This window comes from Schistocerca serialis, chromosome 4 (genome assembly GCF_023864345.2).
Source record: "Schistocerca serialis cubense isolate TAMUIC-IGC-003099 chromosome 4, iqSchSeri2.2, whole genome shotgun sequence".
NCBI classification, from domain to species: Eukaryota; Metazoa; Arthropoda; class Insecta; order Orthoptera; family Acrididae; genus Schistocerca; species Schistocerca serialis.
In genome coordinates, this window is record NC_064641.1 from 489,051,597 (window position 1) to 489,067,053 (window position 15,457).

Here is a 15,457-nt window from a genome sequence, read left to right on the forward strand (position 1 = left end):
GCAGCAATGTCGCGATACGATAAACCGCAATAGCGATAGGCTACAATACGACCTTTATTAAAGTCGGAATCGTGATGGTACGCACTTCTCCTCCTTACACGAGGCATCACAACAACGTTTTACCAGGCAACGCCGCTCAACTGCTGTTTTGTATAAGAGAAATCGGTTGGAGACTTTCCTCATGTCAGCACGTTGTAGGTGTCGCCTGAAAAGCTAATCATTTGCATATCACAGAATCTTCCTGTCGGTTAAATTTCGCGTCTCTAGCACCCCATCTTCATGGTGTACCAATTTTAATGGCCGGTAGTGCATTTACCAGTATACGAAATCGGCTAAATCTGAGTTCAAAAGGAGTCAGTACGATAAAAGTTGATTATTTGAGGAAACTCATTAAAGCCATCAGGTGGTGTACTCGTGGTAGGAACGAAAAATTACAACAGTTATTAATCACATTCATTAATGAATTCCTTTACTTCTTCGACAGCATTTTATCCCCCAGAAGTAGCTTTCTCAGTAATTCTGTGCAGCCCACTGCCGCGAGTTCATCTAAGCGGCCGGCCCCGTGGTAATGCAGATGTAGCGGAAACAGTAGCGGCTGCGAGGGGCACATCCCCGCCAGTCGTCCCCGCCGGTGTCGCGTGCGCCGCGCCTTCAGGCGGTCGTGACGTCATAGGCGGCGGCGGCGGCTGTGCGCGTGCGCAGTGCGCGACCGGTGTTTGTTTTGGGAGCGCGGCACGTCGGCGGCGACGGCACAGTGTCGGCGGCCGGGGATGCGGCCAGCTGTGGCCACACACCATGGGCGCTCACCAGTCGGCGCGCGCCTGCTCGCGGGGCCCCGCTGACCAGGAAGGTGGGTGCTCTCTCTGCTTAATGTAGTCCAGAGGCTGCAGCGCGGCCGCACCACGTCCACAAACGCGTCAAGGTCATTGTTACGCGTTCTTCGCGTTTCCTCGTGCTTTATCTTTCACCGTAATTTCCTGCCATTTGTGGCAATATCTATGTAACGCGACCATGTCAAAGTCGATGCAACGTATTTTGCAGGGAAGTCACCAACTATCGATAATTTTAGTGACCGTCGTCGGATGTCGTTAATTTTCTTAACGCTTAATGTACACAATGTTCACAGTAAACTGCATATCTTTTTCTAATGAACTCTTCATAACTTGAATTACATTTTAGAATAGTAGTATTAAGAAATAGAAACAGAAATGACCTTCAGTATTCACCACGTAAATTCCCTGTTCCATAGCAGGGGGAGGGGGCAAACCATGTAGCCACAACAATATTTTACCACCGCCGTCGAAAGCTAAATGCATTATTAGCCAAAGGAAACAGTTTTGAAACAAATTTTAAACCATCTTTACTTGACAATTCCTTTTACACCAGAAGTGAATGCGTGACTGGATAGAATTTGCGAGCGAATGTTTCACTTGGTAAATTACAATCAATGTAAAAACCAGTCATATAAACCGTCAGAATATAGCCACGTTCCCGCTAATGATATGTATTACACTGTTACATGGATTGACATGTTCCACGTTATATCGAGATGTTATTATTAAAACATGTAAATGACTAAGTACCTAATTACTTCTGTGGCCGAGCGGTTCTAGGCGCTTCAGTCTGGAACCACGTGGTTGATACGGTCGCAGGTTCGAATCCTGCGTCGGGCATGGATGTTTGTGATGTCCTTAGATTAGTTAGGTTTAAGTAGTTGTAAGTCTAGGGGTCTGTTGACCTCAGATGTTATGTCCCATAGTGCTTAGAGCCATTTGAATCATTTTTGAACTGTTAACGTGATGTAGCTGATAAGAATACAATGTGCAGTACCAAAGACGACGTCTGATGATGTCCGTAAGAGGACGAAACCAGTGATAAAGCTATGTATTCTATGCGTCCACTTTTCTTTTGTAAATTATAATGAAATACGTGTGGTCAGCTGTTGCAGATCTCACATGATGTTAGTTGAACACTTAACTTCTTCGTCGTTATAAAACAGGGAAGAAGGCAAATAAAATGAGTTTTTCAATATTTTGACTACTTAGTATATTATGTAGATACCCTCTCTTAAAAGTTCCAAGGTTACAATTAAGTTCGTCTGCGTGATTTAAATGTTTGCTAACAGATCTGTGTGTGATTACAGTTCTACTTTTATGAAAAAAAGGTTAAGTGAAGGAACAATGTAAATCCTACATTCGATTATAATTGTTCTTAACGCTGTATAACAATGTGTCTTGCTAACTTGAACGTGTGAAACGCATGTAGGCATTACAAACCATCATTAGGAGTGTTGAAGAGTATTCGAATACGAAGATGGGTTAAGATATATTGAACATAGGAAATTCGATCTGTGCTCGTAAGCGTAGCTACGAAACTAAGACTTCAATTGAGAAACGGTATTTTTGCGTAAATACCTTAGTTTTCTGTCTTCTAGATTTTATGTAGCAGTACCTCGAAGGAAGGCTGTTAGGCAATCGCCGATGTTCACCTAGTGTGAAATTTCCCTTTGTCTATTACACATCATTCACAAATCTAAATACCATGGGCACTTAATGTAACTATTAACCCTTTCATCCTTTAATTTTTGGTGGAGAAAGAAAAAGTTTTCTTTGTATGGTAATGCTCTTAAGTGATTTTTAATGATTTTAGCTACAAGATTTATACAAAAATATGTACCTGTTTTCAAAATATACTTAGTATACTTGGCTACATTTTATGAGCTACAATAATTAATTATGAAATTCTGTATTGTAATAAATAGTAAAATGATCATCAATAATTATCATGGAAAATAATAATTACAATATTCAACTATACAATGAAATATAGCGAACCAACGACAAGCTGCTGCACAATGCTACATTGACTTACTGACATTTTCATAGTGATGGAGAACAGTTGGCAACATTTGCGCATGATGAAGAGTATCAACATTCACAAATGTATACCTCAGGTTTCCATTGAGAAGAAATACTTCTGTTCGAGCTGAGACACTGTAAAAGTTAATGTACACAGTTGTAGCCGGAGGGTCTGAAAGGATTAATTGTATTTGATAATAAATTCCAGTTGATTACTTTTTTTGTTTTTTGCGTTTATGCAGAAATTTTTAAAACGCTTTTAGTGCTAATATGGACATTTATCTAAAAGGACGAAAACGTGCGGAAACTTCCTAAAGAGAAGGTGGTACTCTCACGAGATATTGTAGACGTGTGTTTCACCACGCTTGAGCAGGAAGACATTACTATTTGTCGTTGATTAACGGACCTCTAGACCACTATGTTACGACACGATAACTATAATTCTTATAGCGCCTGAAACGAGTCCTTACTGAATAAGATTAACCTCGGTTTGTGCCTCTACATCACAATTTCCGAGCTGTTCCTGGTCGTTGGTTTTATACGTGCAGATTCAATCCTTGTTGGATTTGTTATTAACAATAAAGTAATGCCAATTCAAGTTACATCATAATCGCGATGAAGCCATACCGTAATATTTGGAGTCAGATGCTGTTAACGAAATCCATCACTAACGGAATTAAATAGGGAGATGGTTTACGTTGGCGTTGCGTGACGAAATATTTTTATTTAAGTAGTCAGGTGAACACCATGTTTTATTCTCACCCGAAAGATTTTATTTTGGACTAGCGAATCCCGCCCTAAACATACTGAGAAATCGTAAATTACGATGTTGATCTCTCGTTGTAGACCTAAATCAGGTTCACGTACATACGGAGAATCAGCTGAATGCAGCCATCAGTCCACTGTTTTCTTAGTTAAAACACAGTACCACCGAAATACTTATTGAAATGTTCTTCTACCACGGTCTGAAACTAAACTGATATGCAAAGAACAATCTACAACAAAATACATGGAACTCCATCAGTAGAAAAATAGTATATTCGAGGAATATAAACCGCCACTCTCAAAGAGTTCCTTTGAGTTTTGAGTTCTTGTACCGTTTTGTTTAGTAATACACCCACAATTAATGTTGGTTAAGTGTTGGTAGAAAGAAACGTATTAACGCAATTTGTTGCTTGTGTCACTACAGAGTAGCAACTTTGCTACCTTGAAAATTTGTAGGTAAATAATTTATGAACAATTTACAGTCGTGATAAAAGGATGTGAAAACACAAAAACAAATACGGCCTGTTAACAAACAGTCCATGTCTATTATGATTGCGGGAGAGAGTAATTAGTGGATGTCCTGTGTTTCCAAATATTGGCTCGTATGTCAAGTACAATTGGCATGCTAATCGGTGTGGCCTGCAAATTGTTCCCAAAGTCGAGAGTAGAAAGGCACAGCTTTCAAATACTCGTAGACTATCAGCAGCTGTGAGCCACTGTCTGGAATGGGCAATAGAATTTTGTTCCTTTTACCTACATTCGCTATTCCCAGAAATTCAGTAGATAGGATAAAAGTGAGTATTTGAGCTCTCCTCAAGGAAAACCATTAAATCTTTCCGGTGAGCACCTCCAGTGACTTCAAGAAACCTGCCTGGAAGTTTTGCTGCAGAACTTTTATCTCGTTTCTTAATTCGATTTTTGCATAATTGAACAACACAACTGAATATTTGAAGTCCATGTTTCTTTCACTCTATCGTTGAGTAATTGCGGTGCCAAAATTACAATATACCACTATAAAATCTGTTACTTGGAATGGTAACTCTACCACATGCGGTCTCCAGTTTGTAAATGGATCCAGTGGATCTTCGCTTGTTTTCGAATATATCGTTCATTTAAGAACATTATCACCAACTGGACAGAATGGAAAAGAACAGACGAGTTGCAAATGGTTATTGTTGGTGATGATTCATAATACTGGCAATTTGAAATGCAAAACGCTAATTCTGAGTTTAATGAAAGTCAGATTTGTATTTAGTCTACATAAATAACTTACTGCTAACTTTGAGGGAAACAGATGTTATGGCTATGCCCAGTGTTTCTAGAAAAGGAAGCCGTGTTGCATTTTGTACTATGAACGTAAATGCTGTGGGGAACGTATGTGGTTCTGTGACCACACTGAACTTCGTGCCTTTGGCAAGGAGTGCGTGCGAAACCAAGATTACACGTTACATGAGGACCCTCTTCACGGCACCGTCAAAGCTAACAGAGTCGTCACAGACTGCTGTCGCGAGTCAGAATGATCTTTCAATGAAATGAATACCCTTAGCTGCATACAGGCGTTGATATAAGTCAATGGGGACGGTTGAAAACGTGTGCCCTGACCGGGACTCGAACCCGCGATCTCCTGTTTACATGGCAGACGCTCTATCCATCTGAGCCACCGAGGACACAGAGGATAGTGCGACAGCAGGGCTTCATCCCTGGCACGTCTCCCGTGAGACCCACATTCGCATCTTATTTCCCGCACTATATTCATAGTGCCCCTGCCCATTACACTCATTACTCGCGGCTTTACTGCCAGTTCCCCTAAGAGCTCGCGCGCTGTTTGAGCATGCGCCCAGAAGAAAATGGTCAAATGGCCGGAGAGCCTTAACTATATATATATAAAGATGGTATCTGTTCTTTCGGACATGTCCGAAAGAATATATATATATATATATATATATATATATATATATATATATATATAATGATTTCCGCTGGCCAAGAAGGAGAGGGCAGAGAGTGCTTTTGTCGTATTTCTCTCATAACAAACCGCGCAGAAATACGTGAACCGCTCTTGCAAACATTCTTATTCAACGACATTTCCTGTGTCGTGCTATGATCATCTGTTAGTTCTATCGGATAAACTGTAAAACACTTGAGAAATAAGTGGTTCATAAGCCAAGTTATCTTTCAGGAAAGACAGATCAGCAAAACGCAAAAAAATACATTCCTCGCATCAAAAGTCGTCCGCAAAGGGGATGATTTAAATAATCCTTAGATTACGTTCAGACCGCTCGTTCTTTTTTCCACAGCCGACCTAAGGTTTTTAAAATCGTGCGGGATTCATTGTCGTCAACTTCTTTTATTTCAGTATATAATGGCGACCCATTTGATGGCATGTCCGTTGATTCTACACTGTCTAGTTACTTTAATATGACCATCTTGCAGAAGCTTTAATAACCACCATCTGAAGCGCAGACCGGTGCTATACGCACAAGAAGAGTCAGTGAGGTTCTGAGGTACCGACAGGGGTGACGGCACGGTAACTCAGCGTGTCAGGTCAGAGGGTTAGCTGCCCTCTGTAATAAAAAAGAAAAAAAAACTGAGTTAATGGATCAGCGGCGAAACGAAACGTGAGTCTTGCGACGTCCGCCCCGAGCAGATACAACGAACGAAGTCGAACAAAATGAGATGTAGGAAAAAAAAACAAAAAAAAAGAAAAAACAGGGATGTGGAGCCGTGCCGACTCCAGTGCTGTGGCCAGCTGCGATAGGCTTCTCGGTTGAAGATCCACCGTGCGAATAGCCCGATAAAGATGTTTCCACGAATTCTCAATTGGACGTAAATTCGCGGAGTCTGGTGGCTAGAGGAGTGACGTAAATTTAGCCTGGTGTTTCTCGAACCACGCTTGAAAACTGCCAGCTGCACAACACGTCGCATTGTCCTGCTGGTAGATGCCGTCGTACGGGGGAATAACAAACTGCATTTAGGGGTGGACATGGTCCACAAGGATAAATGCATACTTGTGTTGATCCATTGCGCCTTTCAGAGATCACTCAGGAAATGCCTCGGAAACATTCCCTCCACCGGCCTGCACCATTCCGACGATTTTTCCATAGTGTTTGCTTTCAGAAGTTTCACGCCGTACGCTTCAATAGCCGTCTCTACAATGGAGCATAAAACGTGATTCATCTGGAAAGACCACCTATCACTACTTGCTAGTTGCTTTCGTCACTGATGAACAGCAGTGAGCATGGGTGCATTAACAAGGCGCCAGCTGCAGGTGCCCGTAGGCAGCAAATGTTCTCTGAGCGGTCGTCGAGGAGACAGTGTTGGTAGCCCCTGGGTTCACCTGGATCGTCAGTTGCTGAACAGTTTCGCGTCTGTTCGCCCATAAACATCACTCTTATCTATGTCCCGTGGTGCACCACAGAGTCCTCGGTACCGGGTTAGGACATCGGCAGTTTGCCATGCACGATATATTTTAACGAGGATGGCAAGCGAACTGTTTACAAACTTAAGCCGTTTTTACAAATCCTACCACCCTTGGCCGAATGCCAATGATCATACCCTTTTGGATATCAGACAAATCTCTCCTTTTCCGCATTACAACAACGAGTGCATCGTTTCCCGCGTCCCCCTCCAGTACTAGTGCTGCCACCTGCCATCTGTGAGTGATAATTGCACATTGACGTCGAACAGAGGTCGATGGTCACATTAAAGTGCCACGACCGTGTATATTACCGACCATATAGGGTAGCATTGTTGCCTGTCAGCATTGCCTGCCCCATAAATACCAGCCAAATGTTCGGCAACATTCTCGGCCACTGTTGTCCGGCAGTGTTTACGGTAGTATATTCCCACAGTACTGTGCGAAATCGACGAGAACCACCTAATGAAACAGAGCAAATGGAAAAATAGATGTTGGCGAAAATTAGATAAATCCGGCAGTAAAATATTGCAATACAGTTAAGGACTGGGGCAACAGCCTTGCCGCCGTGGGTACACCGGTTCCCGTGAGATCACCGAAATTAAGCGCTGTCGGGCATGAGCGGCACTTGAATGGGTGACCATCCAGCCGCCATGTGCTGTTGCCATTTTTCGGGGAGCACTCAGCCTCGTGATGCCGATTGAGGAGCTACTCGACCGAATAGTAGCGGCTCCGGTCAAAGAAAGCCATCATAACGACCGGGAGAGCGGTGTGCTGACCACACGCCCCTCCTATCCGCATCCTCAACTGAGGATGACACGCCGGACGGATGGTCCCGATGGGCCACTTGTGGCCTGAAGACGGAGTGCTTTTAGGGACTGGCGAGAATCTTCGCATAAAATTCGCAGTCTATTCGACGATTATGCTCAGGCTACAACATTGTACTGGTGAATAGTTAAAGGCGGGCACAGCTGTGCCTAATGCCAAATTTCACAAGTTACTCCATTATGGCGTTTAAAATAAGTTCTAATCCTTCGGCGAGTACTAGACCGGCCATTAGCGCTCAGAACTCATGCAACCGTTAGATGAAAATAAGCACTGAAGTCCGCCTACAGCAGTTAGAGTAACACTTTCCGCAGAACATGGTTAAAAGTTTTGTGAACATACGCGGCCAGTTCGCCGCTGAACTGCCACAAGCACTTCCCTCAGCGACTACTGGACACAGCATTTTCATTCCCTGCGTACAGATGTCTGAAAACCCATTCCTCTCTCACAGTAAATACCTGGCCTTACAACTGTCGACGACATTCCGCATATCTACCTAAGGCAGGGAAGGCGTACGGTTAGCACGGCTACCATTAGTGGTACGTGACCAATTACACACATCAAACAATGTTTTGCATCACCTCGGTTCCGAGTGTTTAGCACGTTCCACAAGTTCATCAAGCCACTGTCGGACCAGATATTCCCACTCCTCAAAGGCGATTCGGCGTAGATCCCTCAGAGTGGTTGGTGGGTCACGTCGTCCATAAACAGTCCTTTTTAACCTATCCCAGGCACGTCGATAGGATTCATGTCTGGAGAACATGAGGGCCACTCTGGTCGAGCGACGTCGTTATCCTGAAGCAAGTCATTCACAAGATGTGCACGATGGGAGTGCGATTTGTCGTCCATGGAGACGAATACCTCGCCAATACCGCCGATATGGTTGCACTATCGGGCGGAGGACGGCATTCACTTATCGTAAAGCCGTTACGACGCCTTCCATGACCACCAGCGGCGTACGTCGGCCCCACATAATGCCACCCCAAAACAGCAGGGAACCTCCACCTTGCTGCACTTGCTGGACAGTGTGTCTAAGGTGTTCAGCCTGACTGGGTTGACTCCAAACACGTCTCCGACGATTGTCTGGCTGATAAAATATGCGACACTCATCGGCATGTTGCTGCGCGCATCTGTACCACGCTGCATGTTGTCGCGGTTGCAAAGATGGACCTCGCCATGGACCTCGGGAGTGAAGATGCGCATCGTGCCGCCCATTGCGCACAGTTTGAGTCGTACCACGACGTCCTGTGGTAGCACGAAGAGCATTGTTCAACATGGTGGCGCTGCTGTCAGGGCTCCTCCAGCCATAATCGGTAGGTAGCGGTCATCCATTACAGCAGTAGCCCTTAGGCGGCCTGAGCGAGGCATCTCATCGAAGTTCCTGTCTCTCTGTATCTCCTCCATGTCCGAACAACATCGCTTTGGTTCACTCCGAGACGCCTGTATACCTCCCTTGTTGAGAGTGCTTCCTGGCACAAAGTAACAATGCGGACGCGATCGAACCGCGGTATTGACCGTCTATTCATGCTTGAACTACAGACAACACGAGCCGTGTACCTCCTTCCTAGTGGAATAACTGGAACTGATCGGCTGTCGGACCCCCTCCCGTCTAATAGGCGCTGCTCATGCATGGTTGTTTACATCTTTGGGCGGGTATAGTCACGTCTCTGAACAGTCAAAGGGACTGTGTCTGTGATATGTTATCCACAGTCAACGTCTGTCTTCAGGAGTTCTGGGAACCGGGGTGATGCAAAAAAAAACTTTTTTTGATGTGTATTATATGGACACGGCATTCACACTTTCAAGACCAGCTACTTCGAAGAATATTGGGCCATTTATGCAGTTATTTCAAGCGTTAGTGGCACGCAAGTAATTATGTATTGTCAAGAGTAATACACACTACACCAGGGCCAAGCTTCAAGATTTATTTCTCAAATTTGCTTTAGTTCTTTGATCGATTACTAATTTTAAAATAATTTTGACAGAAAGTATCATTACCCTGCCAAGAAAAAAATGAGACGTCAGTTATTGAACAATTTCATCCGCATGGGCTTCCAAAATTTCCTGAACACTCAACAAATATGACGTATCTGAAACAAAATTACCGCGAACTGCGAAACCTAATGCGTACGTGCACAAAATTATGTCAAATGTTATTAGCTCAGCCATTCGCGACAGCAGCTGTTTCGTTCGCTAACGTTTCTTTTGAAATAAGTCTAGATATGGACAACAGAGGGCAGCATCAGTCAATTGGCAGATAACGAGACGTCAGTTCATTATTCTCATACGAAATGTGTCGAGTTTTCCAACGGTAGATGGCTCGCGCGTCCAAAAACTCGCGGCCCGAAATGTGCCCGAGAGCGGCTTTTTAACTGGAAGTTTTGGCCCGAGCCAGGCTCGTGTTTTGTCACCAATATGTTAAATGAGGAATTTAGGTAGGTACACCTGATACCAATAATTTATTTGTATTTTAAGTGATAGAATCAAGTACATCTTGAAAGTGCTGTCTATACCGATGCGTCTTAGAAGTGGTAGACGAAATATCTTCGCACAATCCCACGTTGCGAGTCATGGCGTCCTCAAATGCGTTAGTAATAACGCACCGTTATACGCTGTTTGATGGCGTAAGTCGGTACCTGCTCTACCAACGATGATTTCAGACGTCTGCCGACAGACACCGTACTGACAAATTGTCGTGGCGAAACAGGGTTCACCAGTTAGATTTTGTTTGTTGCACGCTTACTTCTTGTGGCGCAATTACACATAGTTAGTACCATTTTAAACCTATGAGGTTATGGAACTTGGGTAGTTTGGCAAAGGAACGAAAAATTCTTGTTAAATGTAACAGAGAATTTCGAACTTGGTGGACTGAGAAATGTGGGATGGTTAATAAAGCCAGTAAAGTGGTTTGTTTTGTTGTGGGACAGTAATACGTGGAACATCGGCTATAAGACGGCACTTTGAAACAAATTACAAACCTCTTTGTAAAAAAAGCGAATCAGAGAAAAAGCAATTCGTTGCATGTGCTATTAAACATAGGAATGAGCATCGATATCTATGATTAAGTATTTTATCAAGGATTGGCGGATCAGTGCCAGAAGTTTCTCGGTGCAAATTCTGGTGCCCGGCATGGTCAACACTTCGGCGACGGGGAATTTTTTAAGGAAGCCTGGTTGGCATGTGCCCCATCAGTTTCTGAAAATAAAGGTAAGATAATTGAGGGCAATAGAGATGGTCGTCCTTTATCTAGAAACAGAATCAACGACAGAATTGTAAGAATGGCGGAAAATGTCCTCTCCATATATTTAGTTGTGTCTTGAGAAAGTAGAGTTGTAGCTAAATCTTCCCAATTAGCTGAGTTCTCTCAATATTTGAAATGGGATCAAAGAAGAATTGATTGCAATACTATTGTTACCAGCTACTACTAAGAGCAGAGATGTTTGTACGGCTGTTGAAAGTTCCCTTACTTAAAGGAAATAATTTTAAGCAAAATTGATTCGGTAACGACTAATGGTGCTCCAAATATGGTTGACGAAAGCAAAGGATTTACTAATTTATTTCAAGCACGCACTGGACATTCTATTCTTGATCCCCACTGCATCCTACTACAACCACCCTTGTGTGGAAAGGGTGGTTTTGGTTCCCTTGATAAAAAATAGTAAACCTTATATCGTCGTAAGCTTCTAATAAAAGAAAGTTCGAAGCGTTGTTAGATAAAGTCATGTCGGTGTATAAAGGCTTGCTGATGTACAACAATGGTCGCTGGTTGAGCTGCGGCTACGTATTTCAATGAATTGTGGATTGCTTGGAAGAAACCAGGCTGTTTTTACAAAATGAGGGAAAAATTGTGCAATACTTACATTTTATGGATATTAAGTGGTTTTCAAAATTGAAATTTTTTACGGGCATTTCCCATCATTTCAATTATTCGACCATAATGCTTCGAGGCTCAAACAAAACACGTATTGTTATGATACATCTTATTCGTGCTTTTGAGGCTTAACTGAAAGTTTTTAATAAGGATATTGCTTCCAAAGACTACAAGTATCTCCCAAACCTGAAAAAAAAATGCCAGAGATTTGGATTTATGCGGATAGGCACACGAAGAAAAAGTTACTGCGAAACTTTCGTCGATAGTACATTCTTCAATCGAAGCATTTTCATTGAGATTTTCTCAATTCGAATAGCTGTCGGAAGCACCAAAATTTATTTTGTATCGAGATGTGACTTGAATGGATGCACCGAACTTGTCTATACTTGATTGGTTGAAAACTGAAGAAAGTGAAACTCACCTGTTTGATTTGCAGACTAATTCAATTTGGACTGAAACATCCATCGAAGGAAGAAAAGCATTGTAAGTAAACGAATTATGAGGATTACCAGGCGATAGGAGCAAAAATGCCGACAGTAAAACTGCGGAAATTCAGAATTCAGTTCCAGATCGGTATAGCTGTCTGTAAAACATGGCGCTTGTTATCTTGATAGTATTTTCATCTACCGACGCCTGCGAGTCATTATTTCCTGAAATGATTAAAATTAAATATTCGCTAAGAAACCAATAGTCAGATGATTTGAACTCAGCTGGAATTCGGCCAAAAGCTACAAACTATGCACCTGATGTAATGTAAATCGAAATTGCAACAGCAGAAGTCACATTAATTTCTTTTTATTTAGGTGGACTAGAAATGTTTATTTTATTATCGGACTATGAAAGGTCTATTTCGTATTGCAAATGGAGTATTAATATTGAAGTATTTAGTTTGTTTTTTATTAATCGTTAGAGCCATAAGTCCTAAGCACTATCAGATCTGAAAATATGCATTCATTCCTGCACTGTCGTATGTTTAAACATGCACAAAATAAGCAAAAAAAGGAATAGTAGTATGCGGTAACAAAATTTAGCTCTACAATTAGTTTGATGGGTCACCACGACCTAATGAAATATTTCTTTGGAGAAAAATGACACTTAGAAGTACAAAGATTCATCATCTCTGACCGAAGGGAGGTCTTAGAAGCTGTCTTTTTATATAGAGCATTCAAATTTGTAAATTTCGCACCGTAGGTGCTGTAAAATGGCTTCAAATGGCTCTGAGCACTACGGGACTTACCTTCTGAGGTCATCAGTCCCCTAGAACTTAGAACTACTTAAACCTAACTAACCTAAGGACATCCTAATTAACCTAAGGACATCACACACATCCATGGTACTGTGAAATCCGTGATGGTTCCTATGTAGAAGTTGTTTGTACGACTAAAGCGTCGCCATACGCGACTACTAAATATTTTATACAATTTTGCAATGAAATGACCTCAGCACATGAGAGACGTTCTGCATGTTTCTACTGCTGTCATCCTCACATGCGTCCTTTACATAAGTCATAGAAATTGCATATTGCCAGCAATATAGCCTCTTAGTGCCGTCCGTCAAATTGCCGGCGATTGTTGCTCCGCAGCGGTTGCGGAAATACATTTACATTTCCCTTCATAAATGTTTACAAGCAGCTAAATGGTCGAAAGCAGATAGTTGGACGGAGAGCGGCTGTTCAGATGGGAAAACCATTTATTTTTCCTTAGTTGCCGTACATATACCAAAATTGAAACTTGTGAATTTCATCAACGTGTCGGCCCATTATGATTTATATATTCTAAAAGCAATTACTCCGAGAACTGAAAAGGTAAGTATCAATATGGCAGACTGTATACTGGTTACAACCAGACTGAAGATCAGCCTTCTGTTTCTGATAGTACGAATGTTTGATGTACGTCTTTAAATTGCACTTCTCACCGGTATGACACTTGGTATCAGAAGCATGCAACGCTTTGGTGGACAAACTTAAGGAATTCATTAAGGTAAGTCTGAAATCTCAATCAGATGTTTGTACTAATGATTTATTGTGGTTCCCCAGTGCAGTGAGAGCACTATGAATTTCATGAACGCATGAATACATCTATGACCAGAGGTGTGGGGCGTGGAAAGAAATATATACAGGGAGAGTCATAAAAATGACAGCCGGCGAGTTGCTGTCTTTGAGCACAGAAATATACGTGATGAAACTCACAAAAATTTTAGAACTCTTAGGAACTATGCAGAATACATTTACATATCACTGCTCTATCTACACCTACTTACACTTTCCGCACGCCACTGTGTGATGTATGGTGGAGGGTACCATGTCTACAATTGGTCACTTCATTTCGTATACCACTCGCAAAATCAATATTATCTTGTCTTCGCGGCCCATTCGCGAAATGTACATTGGGGTCAGTACAATCGTTTTGAAGTTCTAATTCGCAGAGAATCTCTGTGACACGTATGGATTTACCCTACCGGTAACAAATGTAGAGACTCGCCTCTGAATTGCTCCAGTGTCTTCCTTTAATTCGACGAATGGGTCGCACAAGTGTTCTATACACTATCTCCTTTATAAATAACCTACACTTTACTGCAACTCTCCCAGTAAACTGAAGTGGACTATTCGCCTTCCTTACTACCGTCCTTATGAGCTCGTTACGTTTCATTTCGCTTTGAAATGTTACGCCTACGTATGAATGCTGTTTTTTTAACCTTCAGTCGGTCATGAATTGTATCGTTTGCAACATTTAGCTACACCCTCCAGCTAGTAGTAGCCGCCACTCCGATTTAGATATCTGTCCTAGAATGACTGTCAAACAGCACACCATTAATACTGTATTCGTATATCACAACATTGTTTTACCTGAATGAGATTTTCATTCTGCAGCGGAGTGTGCGCTGGTATGAAACTTCCTGGCAGATTAAATTTGTGTGACGGACCGAGACTCGAACTCGGGACCTTTGCCTTTCGCGGGCAAGTGCACTTGATCCTACAGATAAGATGAGTAACGATCTGCACTGTTTGCTGAAGACGCTGTAACATATGGGAAAGTATCGCTGTGTAGAAGGATACGGGATGACATAGACAGAATTTTATTTGGTATGATGCAGGGCAGTTTGCTCTAAATGTAGAAAAATAAGTCAGTGCAGACGAGTAGGTAAAACAATGAAACTTCCTGGCAGATTAAAACTGTGTGCTGGACCGAGACTCGAACTCGGGACCTTTGCCTTTCGCGGGCAAGTGCTGTACCAACTGAGCTACCCAAGCACGACTCACGATCCGTCCTCACAGCTTTACTTCTGCCAGTACCTCGTCTCCTACGTTCCAAACTTTACAGAACCTCTCCTGCGAAAGTAGGAGACGAGGTGCTGGCAGAACTAAAGCTGTGAAGACGGTGCGTGAGTCGTGCTTGGGTAGCTCAGTTGGTAGAGCACTTGCCCGCAAAAGGCAAAGATCCCGAGTTCGAGTCTCGATCCGGCACACAGTTTTAATCTGCCAGGAAGTTTCATTGTTTTACCTACTCGTCTGCACTGACTAATTTTTCTACATTTAGAGCAAACTGCCCTGCATCACACCAAATAAAATTCTGTCTATGTCATCCCGCATCCTTCTACAATCTCTCAACAACGATACTTTTCCATATGTTGCACATCTTATCTGTCGCATCATTTATGTATACGGAGAACAAGAGCAGTTCTGTCACACTTCCATGGGGCGCTTCTAACAACACCCTTGTCTCT

The 15,457-nt window shown here is 42.6% G+C and overlaps 1 protein-coding gene across 1 annotated transcript in view; it reads left to right on the plus strand.

The window, feature by feature from the left end:
• The first annotated feature begins 764 nt into the window (after nt 1-764).
• Nucleotides 765-15,457, plus strand: part of LOC126473909 (serine/threonine-protein kinase 32A) — a 622,586-nt gene continuing 607,893 nt past the window's right edge. The window contains exon 1 of the mRNA XM_050101255.1: nt 765-850. Within this exon, the coding sequence (XP_049957212.1) occupies nt 796-850 (55 nt within the window). The 5' untranslated portion in view covers nt 765-795. The remainder of the gene's footprint in view (nt 851-15,457) is intronic.